The following is a 21,477-nucleotide window of genomic DNA, read 5'->3' as shown; positions in this document are numbered from 1 at the left end:
CTATTTTCCACAGCAGCTGCACTGTGTTACATCCCCACCTGCTGTGAAGACGGTTCTGATGTCCCCACATCCTCATCAACACTTGTAATCACTTGTCTTTTTGATTACAGCCTCCCTAGTGGATGTGCGGTGGTCTCTCACTGTGGTCTTGACTACCTGATGGCTTATTCCTCTTCTTTCTTACAAGTTCAGTTACTCATTTAAGTAAATGGTTGCTATATTTATCTGGCATTTCTAGATGTTCTTATGAGACGGTATTTCATATTAGCTTAATCTGACATCTGGGGGAAATGGGAAGGCCTCCAGGTTTCACTTAGACTTTGGTTGTATGTGAACTAACCTGTACATTTTAGTAATAATCACGATGTGTGCGTGGGCAACAGCATGTGGTACTGTCCAATGCCCCAGGCTTCAGAGTCAAACCTAACATTAAATTCCAGCTCTGTCCAACAATGCAACCTGGGGCTAGGTACCGAGCCTTGATTTGCTCAAGTGTGCAATGGGGATAAAACACCCTCCTCAGAGAGTTACCTGAAGGGTGCAAAGAGATCATACGTATAAACTATGCCAGGAGCTATGATATATGCTTTATTGTCTGTTCATCCAGCCTGGGGTCCTGACAGGCAGGAGGTACAGACTCATTCAAACCCAAATCTCAAAGCTGAGGCTGTGAAAGGTTAGAACACTCTGACTTCGACTCAGGTCAAGATCTCAACGTTTGTGAGTTCGAGCCCCGCATCTGGCTCTGTGCTGACAGCTTGGAGCCTGGAGCCTGCTTCGGATTCTGTGTCTCCCTCTCTCTCTGCCCCTCCCCTGCACATGCTCTGTCTTCCTCTCTCTCAAAAATAAGTATATATTAAAAAAATTTTTTTTTAAATAAGAAAGGTTAAAACACAAAGTGATCAATGGGAGAAGAACACAAGTCTTGTGACAAGCCTAGAGTTTCTGCCACCACACCACAGCTACCTTAGGTTTCACTAAAACTAGTACCATTACTATTAATAATAAGAGCAAAACTTAAGTAAGTTTTAAGATGCCAGACATTCTTCAGGTGCTTTATATTCAATAGCTTGTTAATTCTCATAATAATCATATGAAGAAGGTACTATTACTATCTTTATTTTATAAAAGTGGAAACCAATGCAAAGAGAGGTTAAGTAACTTGTCCAAGGTCACCAGCTGATAAGCAGTGTAGGCTGGGATTCAATTTGGCTCCAAAGTCCATGCTCTTAAGCAATGTCTATCGACCTCAGTTGTATTATTTTTTGTAATTCAAACATGAACCACTCTAAATGCTCCTTGGCTCCCACATACTATCAACTCAGAGGTGATACACTTTATCACTTAGAATCATACCATCCAGTACAGTGTAGACGCTAGTCACATGTGGCTACTGAATATCTGAAATGTGGCAAGCCTGGACTGAGATAGCCTATGAGTGCAAGGTACGTCCTGAATGTCAAACACTTAGTATGAAAAAGAAATAAAAAATATCTCGCTAATAGTTTTTGTAATGATTACATGTTGAAATGATAACATTTTGGATATACTGAGTTAAATACAAACGTATTATAAAAATCCATTTCTTTTCACTTTTTTTAATGCAGCCCTAGAAAACATAAAATTACAAATGTCCACACCTGTGCCTTTCATTCTATTTGTCTGGGACGCAGGGACTTAGAGTGCTCAAGGAAGATGAACTTGATTAGCAGTCTCCAACCGTTTTTGCACATGTATCCCTGCAATAATGTTTTAAATTATGGATTCTCTCACGCACCCTGGAATAATACATCAGAGTAAGAATGAGGATGTGATCAAGGGTGTGTTTTTCTTTTATAAAGTTGGCAAAAGGGCAATTAGGAAGGGAGGTGGCAAAGGGCAGATGGCTTCAAGCCTGGGCCAAGGAGCCTTCCAAGGCACATGGGGCAGTTTTAGGAGGAGAGCACATCAAAGTCAACGCCGTAAGGCAAGCTAGCCAGGGTGCACCTCATAAATCTTCCCGGGAGCTCAGGTGTGTGCAGCCAGTGTGAAGACAGGTTGCAGAATCTAATGCAAAGGCAGAGGGCCAGCCTCTCGTTAAAACTGAGCACACCCTGCCTTCCCTCCCCCGTGACCCTGCCCAGCAGTACCACTCGGTTCCTGCAGGGGGCAGGCTCGCCTGTGCCAGTGCACCCAGCCCGGTGGGAAGCAAAATTCCAGCACTCTCTGGGACCTCTCCCCACTCCCAGGGCGCCTGCTGTTTGGTCTCTCTGTTTAACCTCAGGCCATGACCCAAAGTGTTCAACTTAATCCTAAAATACACACATTCCACCACGTAGAGTCTCAGGACTCCACTGTCCTTTAAATCTTCCACAAGATAACATTACCTTGCAAACGTTTGTGTTTTTTTCTTTTCACTAAATAGGCCAAATGTTCTGGTTGTTATCGTAGTAGGGCTTAGGGCTAGTTGGCATTCCCATTTATTTCAGAAAGTCCAGGGAGCATGAGGGATATCTTGGCGTCCAAACCCTGAGGCTCAGCCCAAGAACAAATAATCCTTTTCACCTTCTCTTCCCACAAGGCATGGAAATGACAGCAAGTTTAAAAATAAAGACACCAGGCTTTCCAGCTAACCTGGAGATGGTCTGTGCCAAAAGCAAGAGAGGAACAGACAGCTCACAGAAACAAGTCCCTACAAGGGACTGCCAGAGACAATGTTCCAGTGCTTCCTTCTCCATTTAGCTCACTCAGCAAGGGCACAAGCTGCTCTATCTCCTGCCAGGCCAGCTCCTTCCTTCCCACGCTGAGCACGGCTCCTGGTCTAACATTTCTGTTCTCAGGAACGTTAAAAACTGCACACGCTAAATAAAATAACCTCAAGCAGGTTCTCAAAGAAGGTAAGCCCCGGGAATGTTCTCCCACCAAAGGCCGAGTGGCGGGGTCAATGCCATCAGCTCTGCAGATGATTAATACACACGGACAGATGGGGGAACACTTGAGAATAAGACAATCAGTGCCTGCATTTTTAAATCTAAAACTGGCGGGTTTGTTTGGATAAACTCAGGATAAGACAGAAATACCGATTTGTTCACTCTTGTTGCCAAACCCAAACCAATATTTACAAACCATTTGGCTGAACGAAGTTCACTGCAGCTGACATCAGAGGCATATGCCACAGATTACAGAGAATTGTACTTACTTACCAGGAGTTTAATGCCCAGGTCTAACAGTATTTGTTTTACATAACAGGGCATCTATATCCCATCAACATATAAAAACAACACTTAAAAAAAGAAGAGATATATAACTATAGGGCCTGGAAATAAGAAATTTGCTTGGGAGAAAATAAGCCTTAGACAATCTTCCTTAGATATTTCCTAACACCAATCTCATTTTTTCATATATGGTTATTGGGTGGGATCCGCGAAGATGCAAAGACAATCTCCATTTGAACCCTTTGGGATGTTGGTCTTTTTTGTCTCCTAAGATCTAACGTCAAAGTGTACATGGCCTTCCCTTAATTACCAGCCTCACAGCCACCCGAGTTCTGCTGATGTTTGATTTGTCCCTTTCCCGTTTTAGAGTCAAAAAGCCAAGCCCACTGAAATGATCTTCAACGAACTGGCAAAACAGTAGTCCTCTGCCTTCACGGAAAATCCTAGCAGGTGAAACCATTCAAAGAGGACTCAACGATGGCCTCTGAGAGGGAAGTGTTTGCTTATGCCTGTTTTATATATAGTATGCCTTTTACTTAGAGCCCACCATGGTGACACAGAATAACTTCTGAGCTCTGCACAAATTGTATCCCATTTATGAGTGTTAGTGCTATGCTCCTCCCTATCCAGGCCAAGCAACACGGGTTCTCTTTATAGAGAACTTTACACTAACTGGACACCTCTGTATATTGGCTTCTCTACAGGACACCAACAAGATTAGTGACTATTCTCTAAAATGACTCCAGCCTTGTGCATGATGCTGTTTTCTGGAACCACTTTACAATAACACCACGGAAGCCATGTTTGTATATAGCCTTGTTTTCTTTTAAAGGGTTGGATGATGAGAGAAATTGGTAAGGCACAGTCAAGCCTAAATTCCGTATACCTGTTAGCACTGCCTGAATTAGTAGCAGAGAAAACAGTATCCACGGGCAGACATGTGAGTGAGTCTGTGTGTGGGTCCAGCTACTAATAAACATGAATGGGTGTATAAATCCATGTATGCACACACACACATTCCAGTAACACTAATTACCACTGGCCTAAAGGAAACTGAGCAGCAGGTTCACAAAAAAATACCCTCAGCATTTATTAGCTCTGCAAGTGAATTCCGTGTCTAAGAACACAATTTGCAGCAAATAAATACAAAAACACACGTGCCCGTTTATATTCCATATCTACCATATGGAAGGCTTGGGGCTTGGTAGTTTTCGCTCCACGAACTGACACAACCTCCCACCTGCAACAGGGCTAATTATCTCAGCTTCTAGAAGAGGACCAGGTCCACACACTATCAGCACAGTAAGTACGCTGTGATGGGAATCGCGTTCCCTTGACTCCAATTTCCGTGTTTTCTCCCCACTACAAATAGACGATAATTAGGTCAGTAAGCAAACTGAGCCAGGATGAACAGGAGCGTAACTGAAGGTAAGGCTCAGCGTCTAAATAGGAAGCTTAAAGCAAGTGGAAATAGAGAAGTCTAGACTGGGAGAAAATGGTGAGAGGCCGGGAGGTCAGGGGGGATGTACAATGTCAGCGGTTGGCGCTGGAGAGCAGGCCCAGGAATCTTGAAGATCAAGGTGGGGGCAGCACATACGTGAGGTGGTGAACGAAGCAGCATATGCTGCAGAGGATGTAGTGGGCGGGGACCCATTCCACTCTCATCACACCCACTGACACAGCCGCCAGGACCAACATTCTCACCAAATCTCACACCTTACCGGCCCTGGCAAGGAACTCCTGAATTGCCAAATTCCAACGACAGCCCTGTGGAAAAAAGCTCGCCGTGTCACTAAAATTAGTCATGTCTATCTTTAGTTGCATGGGAGGCACCGTCTTCTACCAGCATTCCTTGTGTAAATGTCCTAGTTATCCAAAACCTAGCCATCATGATTAACGAAGTATCCAACAGTAATTTGAGGGTGAAATTAATCTCTGAATTGTGTCCGTGAATGTCACGATAAAACCCAATTAGGATTAAAACAGCCACTATTCTCTCCTTCAGTCACTGTGTTGCCTCTTGCCTTCTCCTTGACAATGTCACCTAGACATGAAGTCTTTGGCTTTGACGTCCAGGTAAAACATTCAACCCCCTGACTTACCTAGGGATAGCCCTCAGTAACAAGTAAGCATCGTTTCTCCCTGCCCATGATATTTACCCTGCATCAAAATCAGTACTTCGTTTGGCATTAATGAATGAAGCATTTTTCTATCCAATGCCCAGCATGTAGAAAACTCTCAATAACCATCTGAGGTACAGACGAACGTCTGAGATCACTACGGTAGCACCTACTTCTTCGTACTTACAATATGCAGGTATTGTGCCTGGTGCTGTGCCTACATTATCTACCCTACAGGGTATGATGTACTCCCAATTTTCAGACTGGAAAGGTGGCTTAAAGAAGTTTACTCAGTCATCATCCACGGTCACACAGCCAGTAAATAATTGACCTGGAGTCCAGTCCACAGCACATACCCCCCCCCCCCCCCGGGAAGGCACGTTCTTTCCTCCATGCCTTAGGGCTTAGGATATTATCGTCCAGATTAGCTGATACCACCCAGCACCCTATCAGCCACATTTTACATCCTTTGACAACACCACAGAGAGCAAGGTACATGCTCTTGATCTATTTCTTTCCTCCAAGTGACCATGAACTGGTGACAAGTAAAGCCTGACAGGACAGCTCTGTTGGTCATGCGGAGCACTTTTTGAAAAGCCTTAGATAAATGTAAAGCCATCTAATTCCATGTGAATGGGAAATTCGGTTTTCTGTGTGGAAACCCATACCTTATGGCTAAATGGTGATTTCCAGGCAGGTCTGGTTGGCTGTCTCATCTAACGGGTTAGTAATTGAGGAAGTTAATAATGGTAAAAAGTCGAAACATAGAGAACTGAAAAAATTTTAACATTTATAGCCTTTTATTAGCTCGTATCTGAGAGAACTTCATAAACTTGTAGGCAATGTAATAGGAAATGCTTCAAAGTGAAAAACTTTAAATTTTAAACTTAAACTTTAATTTTCATTTAAAATTTAAATTTGTATGCCTATAAAGAGTTAAACTGCTCCATTTCTATCAGGGTGAATTAGTTATCACCTCATAAAGGTATGAGATGAAGAAGAAAGTATCAAACAAAAGGGACATTTGAACCGATAGCCACAACCTTTACTGTGAGCAGAGAGAAATATTTCATGGAATTGGAGCTGGGTGCATTAGGGATTGCTCCCTTCTAGACCTTGATGTGCCCAGGGCGACCTGGCAGGGAGACCAGAGCAGGAAGTCACATGACCATAATACCCACTGCCTCCCATGACGTACTCAAAATTCTCTGCTTTCAACCATCCATTCAACACCTAATGAAAGTTCTGAATAGTTGGGCTCAGAACCTTCACACAGAAGCACAGATCAGATGCGATCTCTGGGGCCACCTCATTTTGCCACAAAACTTTCTCCACTGTCAATGCCCACAATTCCGGGGGAAATGACAAAAGTGATTACACTGTGGGTCCTGCTACAAAGATTTCAAGCTTTTAAATTGAATTGACTCTGGCCCTGTTCAAACAGCCCTTCACTGTAGTATTGTCCAAATCACAGAATGGATGCTGGGCCCTTTCCCCGTGCTCTGGACCCATTCCCATCTGACCTGCCATTGGGCTGAGATCTGTATCTCTGTTAAATAAATTTGCTGAGAAAACATCCACAAGACCTGACAGGTGGTTTATTAAATTATTGTTGATGAACTTTTGCTGAGTGGACACAGACCCTATCATAAGGCAAGCACCTCCATGCCTCTAAAATTGTGCTCACTCCATGTCTCCTGAATAAAGAAAGTGAGAAAAGTAACCCATAGAAAGGCCTGGGACCTATCAAGTATTTGTGTGGCTGGCTGAATTAATCCGTAGCCCATTAACCTACCCATTTGATTCATAACATACTTCAAGCTCAGTACTGCTTCCCATGAGAAAGCATAATACACCAAACACGGGAAAGCACTTAATGGTTTGCCAGGAATCTTTTCAGTAAATCTGTAAGTTAGGGATGATGCATTGTTCACATTGTTTTATAAGTACAGGAAATGAGGTTTGTTCAAGTTTATTCAGGGACTAAAAACAGAACCCAGTACCAGTTCTTCAGACGCGTGGCCAGGGCACTTTCTACCCAACCTGCTACCTAGAAAGGCCATAAAGCCAGGGGCTGAAGAGCGTGGCATCTGGATTCCTACTAATCAGGGGAAAATCTTGGTTCTACCACCTACTGTTGTGAGCGCACATGAGTTTCTCAGCCTGTGCACCTCAACCTCCTCATCCGTCAAACAGGGATATTAAGAATAGCCACAAGGGTGCGTGAGGACTACTTGAATAAATACATCTGAGAAATCAAAACAGTGTCCACTACATAGTAAGCACTCTATCAATGTTATAACATCATTACCATGTGTGGTGGTTATCTGGGAGCTTGTCTGATGCTAGACCCACAAATCAATGAGGATCGCTCTAAGGTGATGGAAAGTACTAGGCACAAATCCTGCTTCGTTATGTGATCCTGGGAAGCGCGTGTTCTTAAAAACTTTCAAATTAAATATGTAATGTAAAAATGTTTTAAATGTAATATACCAGACTCTAGAATTGGAGAGAGGCACGCCTTGAAAAAATAACCTGCCATATTGTGAAGAGCGTGTGTAGAGGTCCACATGGCACAGACATGTGGGCTTTTTATTGACTATTCCAATTAAAAAGAAAAAAGAAAATACAGGCATCTGGGAGGTTCAGTCGGTTGAGCTTCCTACTTTGGCTCAGGTCACGATCTCGCGGTTCGGGGATTTGAGCCCCACGTCGGGCTCTGTGCTGACAGCTCAGAGCCTGGAGCCAGCTTTGGATTCTGTGTCTCCCTCTCTCTCTGCCCCTCCCCACTCACTCTCTCTCTCAAAAATAAACAAACATTAAAAAAATTTTAAATAATAAAAAAAAGAAAATATAGGGCATCCTTTTATTATTTGAGGGAAAAACATTATCCCAATCATCCAAAGGGAAGGCACTGTAGAAAACAAGAAATTACAAAAGTCCTTCATAACTGGAAGGTATCATTACTATCTCATTGGGAGATATGAATACTGCAAAATAAGTCTGGTTTAGAACTTAGAAATCAAAGTTAAAATTAAATGAGCTCTATAAATGGACCTACACCAGATGTGAACCTGGTCCTAAATTTCAGTTTCTAATGAAATATCTCACAGCCCTTGCTCACAGAGCAGCTAGAATGCAAACATTTTTTTTCCTTTTCCATTATTCAGAATCTATTCTGATATTAATTAACAGTGGTAAAAAAAAAAAAACTCAAAAGAAAATAACAACCATGAATAAAATGCACTATCCCTCTTCCTACCAAATGACCAGCAGCACAAACGTTCCGATCTCTTTGACGCCAAGGACAGCTGCTGGAAACAGAAAAAGCCTTAGAAGGTGGGTCTGGTTGCATCACTTCATCAGCTGAGCCTCCACAATTGGTTTATAATTTACTTGGTAAAAACAGATAGTCAAACATTGGTCAAGTTCCCTGAAAGTCATCCAGAAGGTTGTCCTTGCTTACTGTGCTGACAGAGAGCTGAAAAAGTGCTGTCGAACTACTGTGGTCCCTCTTATAACAGAGACCGCCCTCCAGGGCCCTGTCGGTTTGCTTGCCCTTTAGAGGAAGGAAGGCAGACCACAGGTATAAGGGCAGGAGCAACAGTTCCTAATGAGAAACCAAATAATGCTAATTCGAAACCTAAAGTCCAAGTGAAAGGTTATAAAAACTCTTAAGAGCTCCTTTCTGCATAGAAGAAAATGTACATTCTCAAAAGTCAGCTTATGAAATTACTGCATGAAAAATACTGTTTTTTTAATGAATCTGATAATGAACTTCACACTAAAGTCTTCATACTAAAGTTAGCCTATGCCTTTAATAACAGCACAAAGCTAGTCAAATTTTTCGACACCTAAAAAGCACAGCTAATAGCAGGGACAGCCAAACTGCCCATGATTATCTCCGAAAGTTCAGTCATGCCCCAGGGATGTCACTGTGGCCTGAGACAAGGTGACTTTCATGAGGAAATAAGAAAGAGATTCTCTGGGGCTGTGGTGGGTTTTTTCAGATGCAGGATGAGCTTTCTTCTAACCACTCAAATGCCCAAGGTTAAGATATTTGCAACCAGGGGCATCAAATTATAGTCATAGACCCATAGGGCTTGAAGGGCCCATAGAAATGGGCCTCTCATTCTATAGCAGGTAACAGGGCCCAGTGAAGGCAACTGATATGTGCAAGTTTCACAGTGACTGAGCTGACCCAGCAAATTGAGGAAAGAGAATGGAAATCAGGAATGTGCCGCTCAAGTCCCTCCTGCCCCACCCAGCAAGGTTCTCACTACCCCGTCCTTCTCATGAGGCAGAGAACTGCATACTAACTGAGAGCAAATGTGTACCCCTAGAAAAAGGAAAAGCACTTCCTTTGTCCCCTTCCTTCCACCCTCCATTTCCTATTCTGACAGCCCACTTTTCTCCCACTCAGTTCCACCTTTCCAGGGCCTCAGAGTGCAAGCACAGCGGTTCGCAGTCTTTCCAGGACCCCAAGGTGCAAAGCCAAGGGTCTTGCATCCTCCTTGCTCAGTTCCCGCTAGAGCCAGAGGCGGTGGACGGCGCCTTCACAGTAAATGAGACTGGTTTTGCTTGAAATGCAGAATTTCTGCTAATCAGCTTATGGCTGGTTTGGCCACAAGAATGGTGGCTCTACACTGCATAATCCATCTTTGTAACTTCCTGTCTCCATAAGCCTGTGTGTATGTGTCCTGCTGTGCAAGGTGCTGGGGTGGAGGGGGAGGGGAGACGCAGGGCGGTGCGGCGGCGGTCTAGGCGCAGGCGCAGTGCAGTGCTTGCCGCTGTATCCGCTCCTCCAACACGTTCCCTTCCCATGGCCGTTCGGCCCCTCGGATTCATTGTATACACCTCATCTCCACACACGAACAGACCTGGCTATCGATCTAAATGTAGGGCTGCCTTATCTCTAAATGGCCTTGAATGTGGGTCAAACTAATATCATGAGGGAGAGAAAAAATACTCCCGTGCACTTTTATCTTTAGACCGTAAGCACAGAAGAGCCCCGGACTTTCCCCCCCAAAAAAATAAATAAATAAAATAAATTTTAAAAATAAAACCATTTCACCATGACACTTAACAAAAAATAAGGGAAAGGCTTGAATGTTTAAGGAGTCACTGCAATATGACATTTGTCTCAACTTACCCCACCTATGTAAACAGCATCACTGTAACAACTCAAAAAGCAAAAGGCTCTCTTATTCCACTTGACATGAAAACGTTTCGCTGCATTTTTTCTTTACTGCTGTGCCTAAGGAAATGCTTACCTTCCAGCATTTTTTGCAGACTGTTCCTCATGACGTGGATGTTCTCTATCCCGATGAACTGAAACTTGATATTGGAGTAGTTATCTTCGTTCTCATAGCCCTTCCCTGCGGCACGATTTGCCATTGCATTGAGCTGCGGTGGTCAGCAAAACAGAAGGGTCACCGATGGCATTCAGGACATAACACAACCCGCACATTTCCCCGACAGCCATGAAAGCAGTTCAAAATGATGTGCAGAAACACAACATGTTTGAAATCAGGGGAATAGTGTGCTGAGCTGCTCAGGCACGCATGCTGAGCTTATACGTTTGTTGACGTGGGGAAACGTTTTCTTGGCTGGAAAGCATTCTGCACATCCCTTCTGGAGATGCCTCTTACAGTTCCGTGAGAGAGGCCGGATATGCAATTCTGTGAAAGAGCCGAGTCGCCCTGACTTAACCAAACAGCATAACCTGTAGGTCGGCAAAAGAATCTCAGCAGATACAGCTGGAGTACAAAGCTCTGTGGGCTAAATCGTATCTTCCAGGATTATACTGCCGATAAACACATTATCCTATAGGAATGATGGCGGGTTTCTAATCTGCCTCCAAGAATCCCCCAGTTAAACCTTGAACAGGAATCACGGACTAAAGCGAGGGGATGCAGCCCTCTCTCCAGAGCCGTTTCCTCCAGGCACTAGACACCTGCTAAGAGGGTTTGGGGACCACTTTCATTACCATAATTTTGTAGATGTGAAGTGGAGGTTTCCCAGTGCGAATCAGGTTAAAGACAATGGACTTTGAAGACATTTATTAAACGCAAACTTCTGCCCTTATCCTGCGTAACTCAAACCAAGCAGGGGGCAAGCCCTGCCTTAGCTGGAAAATACATACGTTTCCGGAATGGACGGACGTATTACTGTTAATGTTCTATCCTTGCTGTTTGGCTAAGCAGGTAGTCACATCCTAGGAAACAGTATTCACTGACCATGTTCCTCTTCTGTCCACAAAAGGCAGGTGGGTTATCCCAGGCAGAAAACTGCCACCAGGAACTCACCACCAGAAAATATATATATATATATATATATATATATATATATATATATATATATATATATATATATATATATATATATATATATCAGTTTTTAGGCTGACAGTGAGTTACCAGGGGAATATTAACAAATACTTTCCAAAAAGCTAAGTTAAAAACATAAATATTCTTTGACCCAGATCTTTACTTGTAAGAATCATACACAATTAAAACTACCAGCACATAAAGACAGGTGTCCAAGAATGTGTATTAAAACTTTGTAACAGTAAAAACCTGAAAATCTATGCATATCCCAATAGGCTAATGAGGAGACAAATTATACTATGTTCACACCCTGAACTTCTACACAAACAAAAAGAAAGATATGGATTTTACATATAGAGAGAGAGACAGAGAGACATGTACACTGATTTGAACTGGCCATGACATGTTAAGTGACAAGCATAACCTAAAGAATAATGTTCATACAAATATCTCATTCCTTGTAAAACAAATGATAGCTATGTATTCACGTTTATGCACGTTTGATTAAGCAGATTAAAATGAATGAACAACTATACCAACCTGGCAGCAGGCAGAACAAAGAGACAGGTGGCAAGTGTCAGGGGACACGATCAATACTATTTTAGATGCTTTTGTGTCCTTGTTACAAACACAGTATATTAGGTTTCTAATTTAAATTATAGACATAACACATATTAGCAGCGAGAAAGAAAACTGCAGAGGACAAGCCAGTGGTACTTAGAGCCCGGGCTGGCAGACACCTCACTTCTCCATAACAGTCCTGCCCATGATTGTCCTGTCACATCAGCTGGGGCACATCAGCCCTTCATGACACTGTTTCCAGTTACCGTCACCCTTCTCCTGGGCATGCTATCAGAACAAAGGGTTTGGCCTTCATCAAGAAAAAAATATGTTACTTTGAAGACAACGTATGTTTATCCCTTAAAAGTTTTATTTTAAGGGGAAACTTTTTTCTAAAATGATTTATAAGCATTATTCTTTTGAAACCCACTGTTACAAAATATCACTGCTTTGTATAATTATTTTCCAAAGCTGTTGGCCAATCCTTTACAACAAGCTTCATCAAAGGAAACAATAGGAGACTTGCAAGTATCCTTATGCTACACCAACCTTATATTTTTTCTGTTTCTTGAATAATTCAAGTTAAGCCTATTTACCACATACTGCAGAGATACTCTTTTTAAACAGTGTAATAAATAAAACTCAAAATACTATTATTATTATTATTATTTTGATGTATAATTAGAATTCTGTGTTCACATTTTTAAACAGTGGAATGCCTGTGACCTGGGATAATTTACTGGTAGTCTTTCCAAGCAAAGGAGCCACACAAGATGTCTTCTTGAAAGTCAATGGTACTTCTCATAATGAACAGAAGATGGCAATATTTAATCTATCATCCAAAGTGTAATTTTTCAAGGTTTCCACATATGTCACAGAACCTATCAGGATAACGTGGCAAATGCTGAACCCTCAAAGCAGGAAATACAGTTTTAGAATTAATACAAATTCAAGAAGCTATCCTGGACCTATATTATAAATTTTTTTTAACGTTTATTTATTTTTGAGAAGAGAGAGACAGAGCATGAGCGGGAGAGGAGACAGAAAGAGGGAGACACAGAATCTGAAACCGGCTTCAGGCTCTGAGCTGTCAGCACAGAGCCCGATGCGGGGCTTGAACTCACAGACCGCGAGATCATGACCTGAGCCGAAATCGGACGCTTAACCGACTGAGCCACCCAGGCCCCCTGGACCTATATTATAAATTTCCAGATAGAGTGTCCCTTGTATAAACAAAACAATATCAGACTAAGTTTAATTTGTCCCCTGTGCCTTTGGCTGAGAACTCCATCTCATGATCGAAGGAAAAGCAATTCATCTCAGCTCCAAAAAATTCTCAAAGAAATAAAACATTAGAGGTAACTGCACTCCACTTTCAATTTATGCTTGAGGAACACAACAGGCAAATGACAAGTAGGGCTGAAAAAAAAATACCCTGTTTTCTAACCCAAGATCACTCCACTATTTGATAATCTGCATCTTTGGATGCAAAAAAGCTCATTAAATGAAACAAAAAGAACTCCACTCATTTTCCAACAAACTCTTACGAACACCTACTGTGTGCCAGATGATAAACAGAATAGAAAGTTGAGTAAGAAGCCATTCCTACCACCATAAGCTTCTGAGTGTGGAAGGGAAAATACATAGCACCAAATAATAATGGCCTCTACCAGCCAGGACTGGGCACAGGCTGTGACAGTGGCAGGAGTTTGAATCGGGAACAGCCCCGTGGAGCCTAGGGGATTGGGGGTCACGTTCCATGAAAGCAAAAAGCCTTGAGATAGACGTAATCATCTGGAAGGATAGAGACCGAGGGGAGGGCACTGCAGATGAAGAGGTGAGAGACAAAATCAAGGAACAGATCATCACAGAGCCGACCAGTGCCAGTGGAGTAGACGGTTCACAGATGGTGGCAGTAGCCAGAGACGAGGCTAAAAATTAGCCAGAATCCTCTACAAAAAGGCCTGATTCAGAAGGTCAGACTTTACGCATGACAGTGGAGAGCAACTGAGGATTCCAAGAAGATTTGAAAATTTGAAGATTTAGTGTTGATGGCAGAGAAGATCCACTGGACTGGGGCAGAGGACACAGGCTCCACGACGAGCTTGCAGGGCAGGTTTGCAGCCATATCCCTCCACCTGGCACAGAACAGGACTCAGTGAAGATTTACTGACCGGCTGACTGGCCAAAGGACTGAATATGAGAACGAAGTGGAGGGGTGAACAGGCCAAGAATGCTAAGAAATAGAATCAGATCTTCCTCTGACCTTTAATCAATCAATCAATCAATCAGACACACCAAAACCATGAGAACTTAGCCAACGATGATCTTGATATCAACTCAATGGTCAGCCTGGTCACTCAGAAGACTACAACTATCTTAGCCTCACAAGTCTCAAATTTCAGCACAGTACATTCCGTACCTGAATAGTGACAGGGCCCAAGCTGACATGGTTGGGAAATGGAAACAAGCTATCTTGGCCAGAGGAGGACCGGGCCACATGCAGCGAGCGTCACGTGACGATCCTATCCCTCCCTCCAGGACTGATGAAATGAAGAACCTTACCTTGGGGCATACACAGGTAAAAACATGAAAAGGCTTTATTTCCTGCAACTGCTGTCTACAACTGTGCCCGTCAAATCTTCCTTTCCTACCCTCAGGATATCTCAGGCAGAATGACTAGATTTTGGATTACACTCAGAGAGGAAATCACCATCCGGCTCCATTTACAATTCCAACGCCATATATGATGCAAACTCATCTTTCTCTCGTTACAGGCTGTGAGGACTGGTGAGGGGTCTTCTCTCCTTGCTTCTCCTTCCTCTTCTAGGTACTGTTTTGGGAGAGTGGGGAGGTAGTACAGAGGAGGGATAAGAAAAGTGATAACCATCTCTTCATAAAGCTGGCAAGAATGCAGTTCTCTCTCCACTGAGGTCACTACTTGACTGGCAACACTTATGGGCCATCCCTGCCCTCTCGGTGAAAGAGTGCAAATGGTGCAACCCCTGGGGCACACATGTGGGCTCTTGGACATATGAGGTACACAAGTCACTGACATGGGAGATCCCTCAGGCTTGAACTTCTTCTAACCCCCTCAACTTCACTCTCCAGCAAACACCCTGCAGTCACTTGCAGCTGGTAACTTCGGGAGGGAGTCTTTGGAGGGACACTAGCAAGATGGCTCCTGGGCACTTGCTTCCTCCGTGCCCACTAGACCCACAGGGAAACTCCTCTGTCCTTGCACTACCAAAGAGAAGGCATGAAGACATTCCACTGCCTCTGAATACTGCTGTCTCTCCAATTCCCTTTCCCCCTGCTCTCCGCCATAGTGGCCATCGGCAAGGATGGCCCACATCCTGCTAAAAAAGGAAATCCTAGATTCTCCTCTTTCAGGCACCTCCGTCTTTACGATGGGTTCTCTCAGCTCCCCCCGCTCACAGGATTTGCTAAGTAAGAACCACATAATTACTGATCCCAGAGAAACACAAAAATATCCAACATTCTGTAATGCAATTACAAAACTGCTTACAGAGTGCCATTAGAAGCCATAACCATAAAGCTGTCTTTGGAGAAGGAGCAAGGACAAAAAGCTGAGCATTCGCAGAGGCAGGTGGCTGCCTTTCCTCACCCCTTCTCTGTACCGCGCGGCACTTCCTGCCAAGGTGCAGGCATCAGAGCACAGCTCAGAGCCCTTCTGGCTCCTCTGGCCCTGGCCCTGATTTGGGCTAAGCTTGTGGTTGGTTCTTCAGCCCCCGTCTCCCTCTTCAGTGGGTGTGTGCTCGGAGGTGGCAACCCTCCTGAGCCTCACGTGCACACAGGGCTCTGACTTCTGTGAACAGCTCCATGGTCAAGTGGAAGGAGCCTGGGCTTTGGCATCGGATAGGCCTGGATTTGAATGTGGGCTCTGCTCTGACCTGTGCAACCTTGGGCAAATTATTTTACCTCTCTAAATCCAAGCCCTAGCCATAAAAAGAAAAACACGTCCCAATTTTCAGGACTATTGTAAGAATTAAACGACAAAGTGGTGCCTGGCATCTTTACAAGCCCAGCCAAGACCCAGAATAAAGCAAGGAGAAGTCATGAACAAGGCTGAGATAAAATTAATTACCTCCCATTTTGTAATTCAACTTCTATTGATTGCATCCACATTATTTCATATCAGCTTAATGCACCAAATCCCAGCAGTAAGATTTGGCCTCATATATTGGGGGGGGGGGGCAGATATTCAAACATACTGAGGACCTCACTGCTTCTGCCTCCCATGTTTTTAATGTCAACAAGCAATTCAGAAGGCTTTCACCTCAAGAGGCAGCATGTGGGGCTAGCCTCACTGAGGACAGGAATGGTTGGGGTTGCCTCCTGTTCCTCTCTCTTTTTAGTTAAACCTGAGAGCTCCATTTCCCCCTGCCCACCACCTAGAGCAAACAGGGACTCCATCTCCTGGCTACCAAGGAAGCCTGACACTCTGGAACAAAAACCAACAGACGTGTTCTTTGGAAGAATGAAAGCTCTAAGCAAACAGTTTAAAACTCATGTGAAGTGTGTGTATGCGTGAGCAAATACAAGAACAGGGCACTTGTATGACACGCCAATTTTCTTTAATGGATCGGCACTGAACTTCTTATCACCAAGAGTAAACACGCTTAGTGCTAAATATACCCTTCAAATCAAATCCTCTGGATTAATTCATTTTAAATCCGGAATATGCCAGGCTCAACAGCTGCCACATTTCCCAGGAGGTTTACATAGCACAGTGCACACTTGGTTCACTGGCCCTGCCATCAGTAGGTGAATCTGTTTGGCTTTATTTAAACCTGGGAAAACGGGACAGGAGAAAGGCGTCCCAACCCAGGAAAGCCCCTGTCCTCTCCTTGTGTATCTCATCTTCAGTACATTTACCTAAGATGCAGGCATTCTTTAATTCCTCTCTGACCACGAGGCTTTTCTTACGCGCAAAACGTGCAATAAAGAGGACAGAATGCAGTCAAGGTAAGAAGGGAGGGGCTGTACTGTGATAAGCCCGAGAAAAAAGCACAAATGGAAAGAGAACAGTAAAGTCAGAGGTTTTCTGGTATCTTTCAAGTGAAAATCTTCAAGCAGAGCAGCCTTTTTTTTTTTTTTTTTCCAGTTTGAAGTTCTTACCAGGGTATTTCGTTTTCACATTACCTAAAAGGAAGGGAATCCTTTACATATAATCTGCTATAATGTGATACAGCTGTAACATGCATTTTATCATTGATCTCCACAATTGATTTGCTGATCTGGCATCTGAAAGGGACTCCATCCCCGTGGCCTGGCCCACAACTATCCCACTACTGCACTTGGGTCAGGAGCACGGGACTGTTCAAAGGTTGAGGGTATGAGTAGGGCACTGATCTTACACTAGGAAACCATCCAATTAAGTGAACCAGGCCATGAATCACAATATTTGATGAACCGAGGCTCAGAGAAGCATTGAAAATTGCCAGGCTCTGAGTGCCTACATAATGGATAATACCCAATTCTCAATTCTCACACAGCCCACGAGTATAGGCTATGTCGATAGTTACCTATCAGTGTATACAATGGATTTGGGCTGTCCATCATTTGGGCTGTTTCCTGCTTCCTGTTCTAATGTTTCTTGTGTCCTTGTGTTCCTTTTAAAAATAGCTTCACTGACACAGAATTCACAGACCATACAATCCATCCACTTGTGTAATATATCCATTGTGTAACTGGCACTACAATCTAATTTTAGAACATTTTAATCACCCCAAAATGAAACCCTCTACCCATGTTCCCCCCCCATTTCCTCCCATCCTTCTAGCCCAAGGAAACCACCAGCCTACCTTCTGTATCTATGGATCTGTCTATTCTGAAAATTTCATATAAATGGAATCACACAATGTGTGATCCTCTGTGCCTGACTTCTTTCACTTCATGTAATAGTTTCAAGGTTCATCTACATTGTGGTACGTATCAGTACTTCATTCCTTTTTATAGCCAATAATATTGCCTTGAATGGATATACTACATTTTATTAACTCATTCTCAGTTGATGGACACATGGTTGTTTCTACTATTTTTATTTATTTACTTATTTTGAGAGAGAGCCAGGAAGGGATGAGAGAGAGAGAGAATCCCAAGCAGGCTCTGCACTGTCAGCACAGAGCCTGACTCGGGGCTTGAACTCATGAACTGCGAGATCATGACATGAGACGAAATCAAGAGTTGGACACTCAACCAACAGAGCCATCCAGGTGCCCCAGGTTGTTTCTACTTTTAAGCTATTATTAATCAAGAAATATTCACAGGTAAGTTTTTGGTGGACATGTGTTTTCATTTCTCTCAAGTTAGGAGTAGAACTGTTGACTCATATGGTAGCTATGTTTAACATTTAAGGTCCTTATGGTCTTTTAACCTTTTCATGATGACAACAATCTTCAAACTATCATTTATGAGGTAAAAAAGTTCTGAAAACCCTCCTCTTTCCCCACAGGAAAAACCATTGTTAATGGCTTGGCATACATACCCTCACATTTTTTCAATGTATAGAATAATATACAATGTTTACAATTATTATTACATAAATGGGATGACATCATACATATTTGTGTATCTCACTCTTGTTGCATACTAGATCTTGAACACCTTTCCACACCCATGTGGAGCATGGGCCACATGTACTACTCTCTCCTCAGGCATAGGCACATGTACATTTTCATTACTGGCAAGAAGTTATAATGACAAATATGTTGATTAAGGCCATTTTGTTTGGTCATCTCATTTTGTCCTATATGTTCCATGTAGTTGTAGGTGATTTTGTTTCCATATATTCACTGGCACATCCCACTGAGGACTCCTGTTGTTGACTAGTTTACAAAGAAATGGGTCTAGGCCATGAAATTGGAAATTAAATTGGACTTAATGCCAACAGGCCTAAAGAAAAAAAACAAAAGGACACCTGTGTGGTATCGAGATACTCTGCAAGATGGACTTGGCTTATCCCTCAACCACTAGATTTCTTGTTGACCATCTGATTAAATTATAAAATTGGTATATGAATACATGCATACTTAAATAATATTTACAAATAAGAGACATGTAGAAAGTTCTCTACCTCCCCAAATCCACCCTTCTCTATGGAATTTTAACAGGTTGCCACATATCCTTCCAGATCTCTTTCTATTTTCATAAACCTGTAATTTCTTTTACATGAACAAAAGAGCATGCATATTATTTTGTGACTTTTTCATTCACTTGACATTATATACTGTAAATCTTTCCAAGTCACAGATACAGATTGCTGCAAGGTGAATCTGAAATAGTACAGCTGAACACCTCACAAAAATCGAACTGTGGGAGAGCCACAGTAATTCATTGTCAGAGAAAAAAAGGTCATTTTAGAAACAAGTGAAAAAAATAATTTGGTAGGGGTGCCTGGGTGGCTCAGTTAAGCATCCGACTTCGGCTCAGGTCATGATCTCCCATTTTGGTTCAGGAGTTCAAGCCCCACATCAGGCTTTCTGCTGTCAGTGTGGAGCCCACTTGGGATCCTCTGTGCCCCTCTCTCTCTGCCCCTCCCTCTCTCTCAAAAAAAGATAATAATAATAAACATTGGGGCGCCTGGGTGGCTCAGTCAGTTGAGCGTCTGACTTCAGCTCAGGTCATGATCTCACGGCTTGTGGGTTCAAGCCCCGCGTCAGGCTCTGTGCTGACAGCACGGAGCCTGGAGCCTGCTTTGGATTCTGTGTCTCCCTCTCTCCCTACCCCTCCCGTGCCTGTGCACTCTCTCTCTCTCTCAAAATAAATTTTAAAAATTAAAAAAAAAAAACATTAAAAAAAATTTTTTTAATAATAATAATTTGGTGTATTTAGGAGAGCAAGCTCCAAAATTAAACCACACTCATGTGTTGTGTATACTGTATACCCAACACACTCCTAGCAGCAGGGGAACTATCAAAAGTACCTGACGTGATGAGGAAACTCACAGGCGGAAAAACACTCACCCAGGAAGAAACACGGGGCCGAGTGGGGTGGCCAAAGAGGAACAGCCCCTTTGCAGATGAAGCGCCCTCAGTGGGGGACGGCCGTCCATTTCCTTGGCTCTGCCTCGTCTCCAGTTTCAGGCTTCAGAGCTGCAAAGACATGCATCGGGACGGAACAGCGACACTTACTTTGGGCCGAGTGTCCACGACGTAAATGAAGTCACTTCCTGGATTGGCTTTCCTGATGGCCTGAAGCATCTGCTCGTCCTCCAGGCAGCGGGCACTGAAGCCGGACAGAGGCTGGCTGCTCCGACAGATGGAGGCCTGAGGGGAGAGGCCGCGGCCACAGCATCAGAAAGCGCGCCACTGTTCCCACGGACAGCTGCAGACTGTGTCCCCAACCACGAGCCCCGGGCTCACTTACACCCCACGCCAGCTTGTAGAAGTGTCTGAATGCCTTCCAAAAATCCAGCTTGGTTTCTTTTTAATGCAGGCCAAAGAAACCACAACAAGGGCAAACAGTGCAAAGTTTCTCGGTGTAAGAAATTAGGAGTGTGCATGGATGTTGAGATAGGACCTAACTGATGAAATGTAAAGCCATCTAAGTAGCCTACTTTCAGGGTGCCTGGGTGCCTCAGACAGGTAAACGTCCAACTTTGGTTCAGGTCATGAGCTCACGGTTCGTGGGTTTGAGCCCTGTGTCGGGCTCTGTGCTGACAGCTCGGAGCCTGGAGCCTGCTTCAGATTCTGTGTCTCCCTCTCTCTGCCCCTCCCCTGCTCATATTCTATCTCTCTCTCTGTCTCTCAAAAATGAATGAACGTTAAAAAAAATTAAAAATAAATAAATAGCTTATTTTCCTTTCCACAGGTATTATTTTCTTGAAGGTAGAAATACAAAATAAATAACTATTCTCCTAAAATTTACAGGATACTTGCTAATAGCAAGACTAGTTAAAAACAAGTTATTTTGTAATGCTTTCCAAATTTTTTATCAGCTCATTTAGAAACAGATACCAAAACCCAACTCTAATGCTAAATGGGAACGTTTTCACTATGAGGAAAGCCCAGGCAGCTGGTAGCTCGGGCACCTAAGGTCAGAAGGCATACACCCCGATGGCCCCGGTGTGAGAGAAGCAGGGGGCTTCTCTGGAATCGGCCTGCATTCTATTCTACAATTTCCCAATTCTGTGATTCTGACAGAGTAAACCGTATCACCAGACAACATAGACAACAGCACAAAACTTTCCCTGCATTATTAGGTGAGCACGGATACGACCTCGTAGCTATAAAACTTATGCTTCTGTGG

General features: G+C 43.4%; 1 protein-coding gene across 2 annotated transcripts in view; it reads right to left on the bottom strand.

Annotated features, from left to right (window-relative positions):
- The window catches only part of MTMR7 (myotubularin related protein 7), a 132,536-nt gene that overhangs the window by 17,675 nt on the left and 93,384 nt on the right, over positions 1–21,477 (bottom strand). For both annotated transcript variants that reach the window (XM_058720086.1, XM_058720087.1), the window contains 2 exons: positions 20,361–20,495; positions 10,588–10,720 (listed from right to left, as the gene is read on the bottom strand). In XM_058720086.1, coding sequence (XP_058576069.1) covers positions 10,588–10,720; positions 20,361–20,495 — 268 coding nt within the window. The remainder of the gene's footprint in view (positions 1–10,587; positions 10,721–20,360; positions 20,496–21,477) is intronic.

Source organism: Neofelis nebulosa, chromosome 3 (genome assembly GCF_028018385.1).
Source record: "Neofelis nebulosa isolate mNeoNeb1 chromosome 3, mNeoNeb1.pri, whole genome shotgun sequence".
NCBI classification, from domain to species: Eukaryota; Metazoa; Chordata; class Mammalia; order Carnivora; family Felidae; genus Neofelis; species Neofelis nebulosa.
The sequence above is the reverse complement of the archived record's forward strand: the minus strand, read 5'-3'. Positions and strand labels throughout refer to the sequence as shown.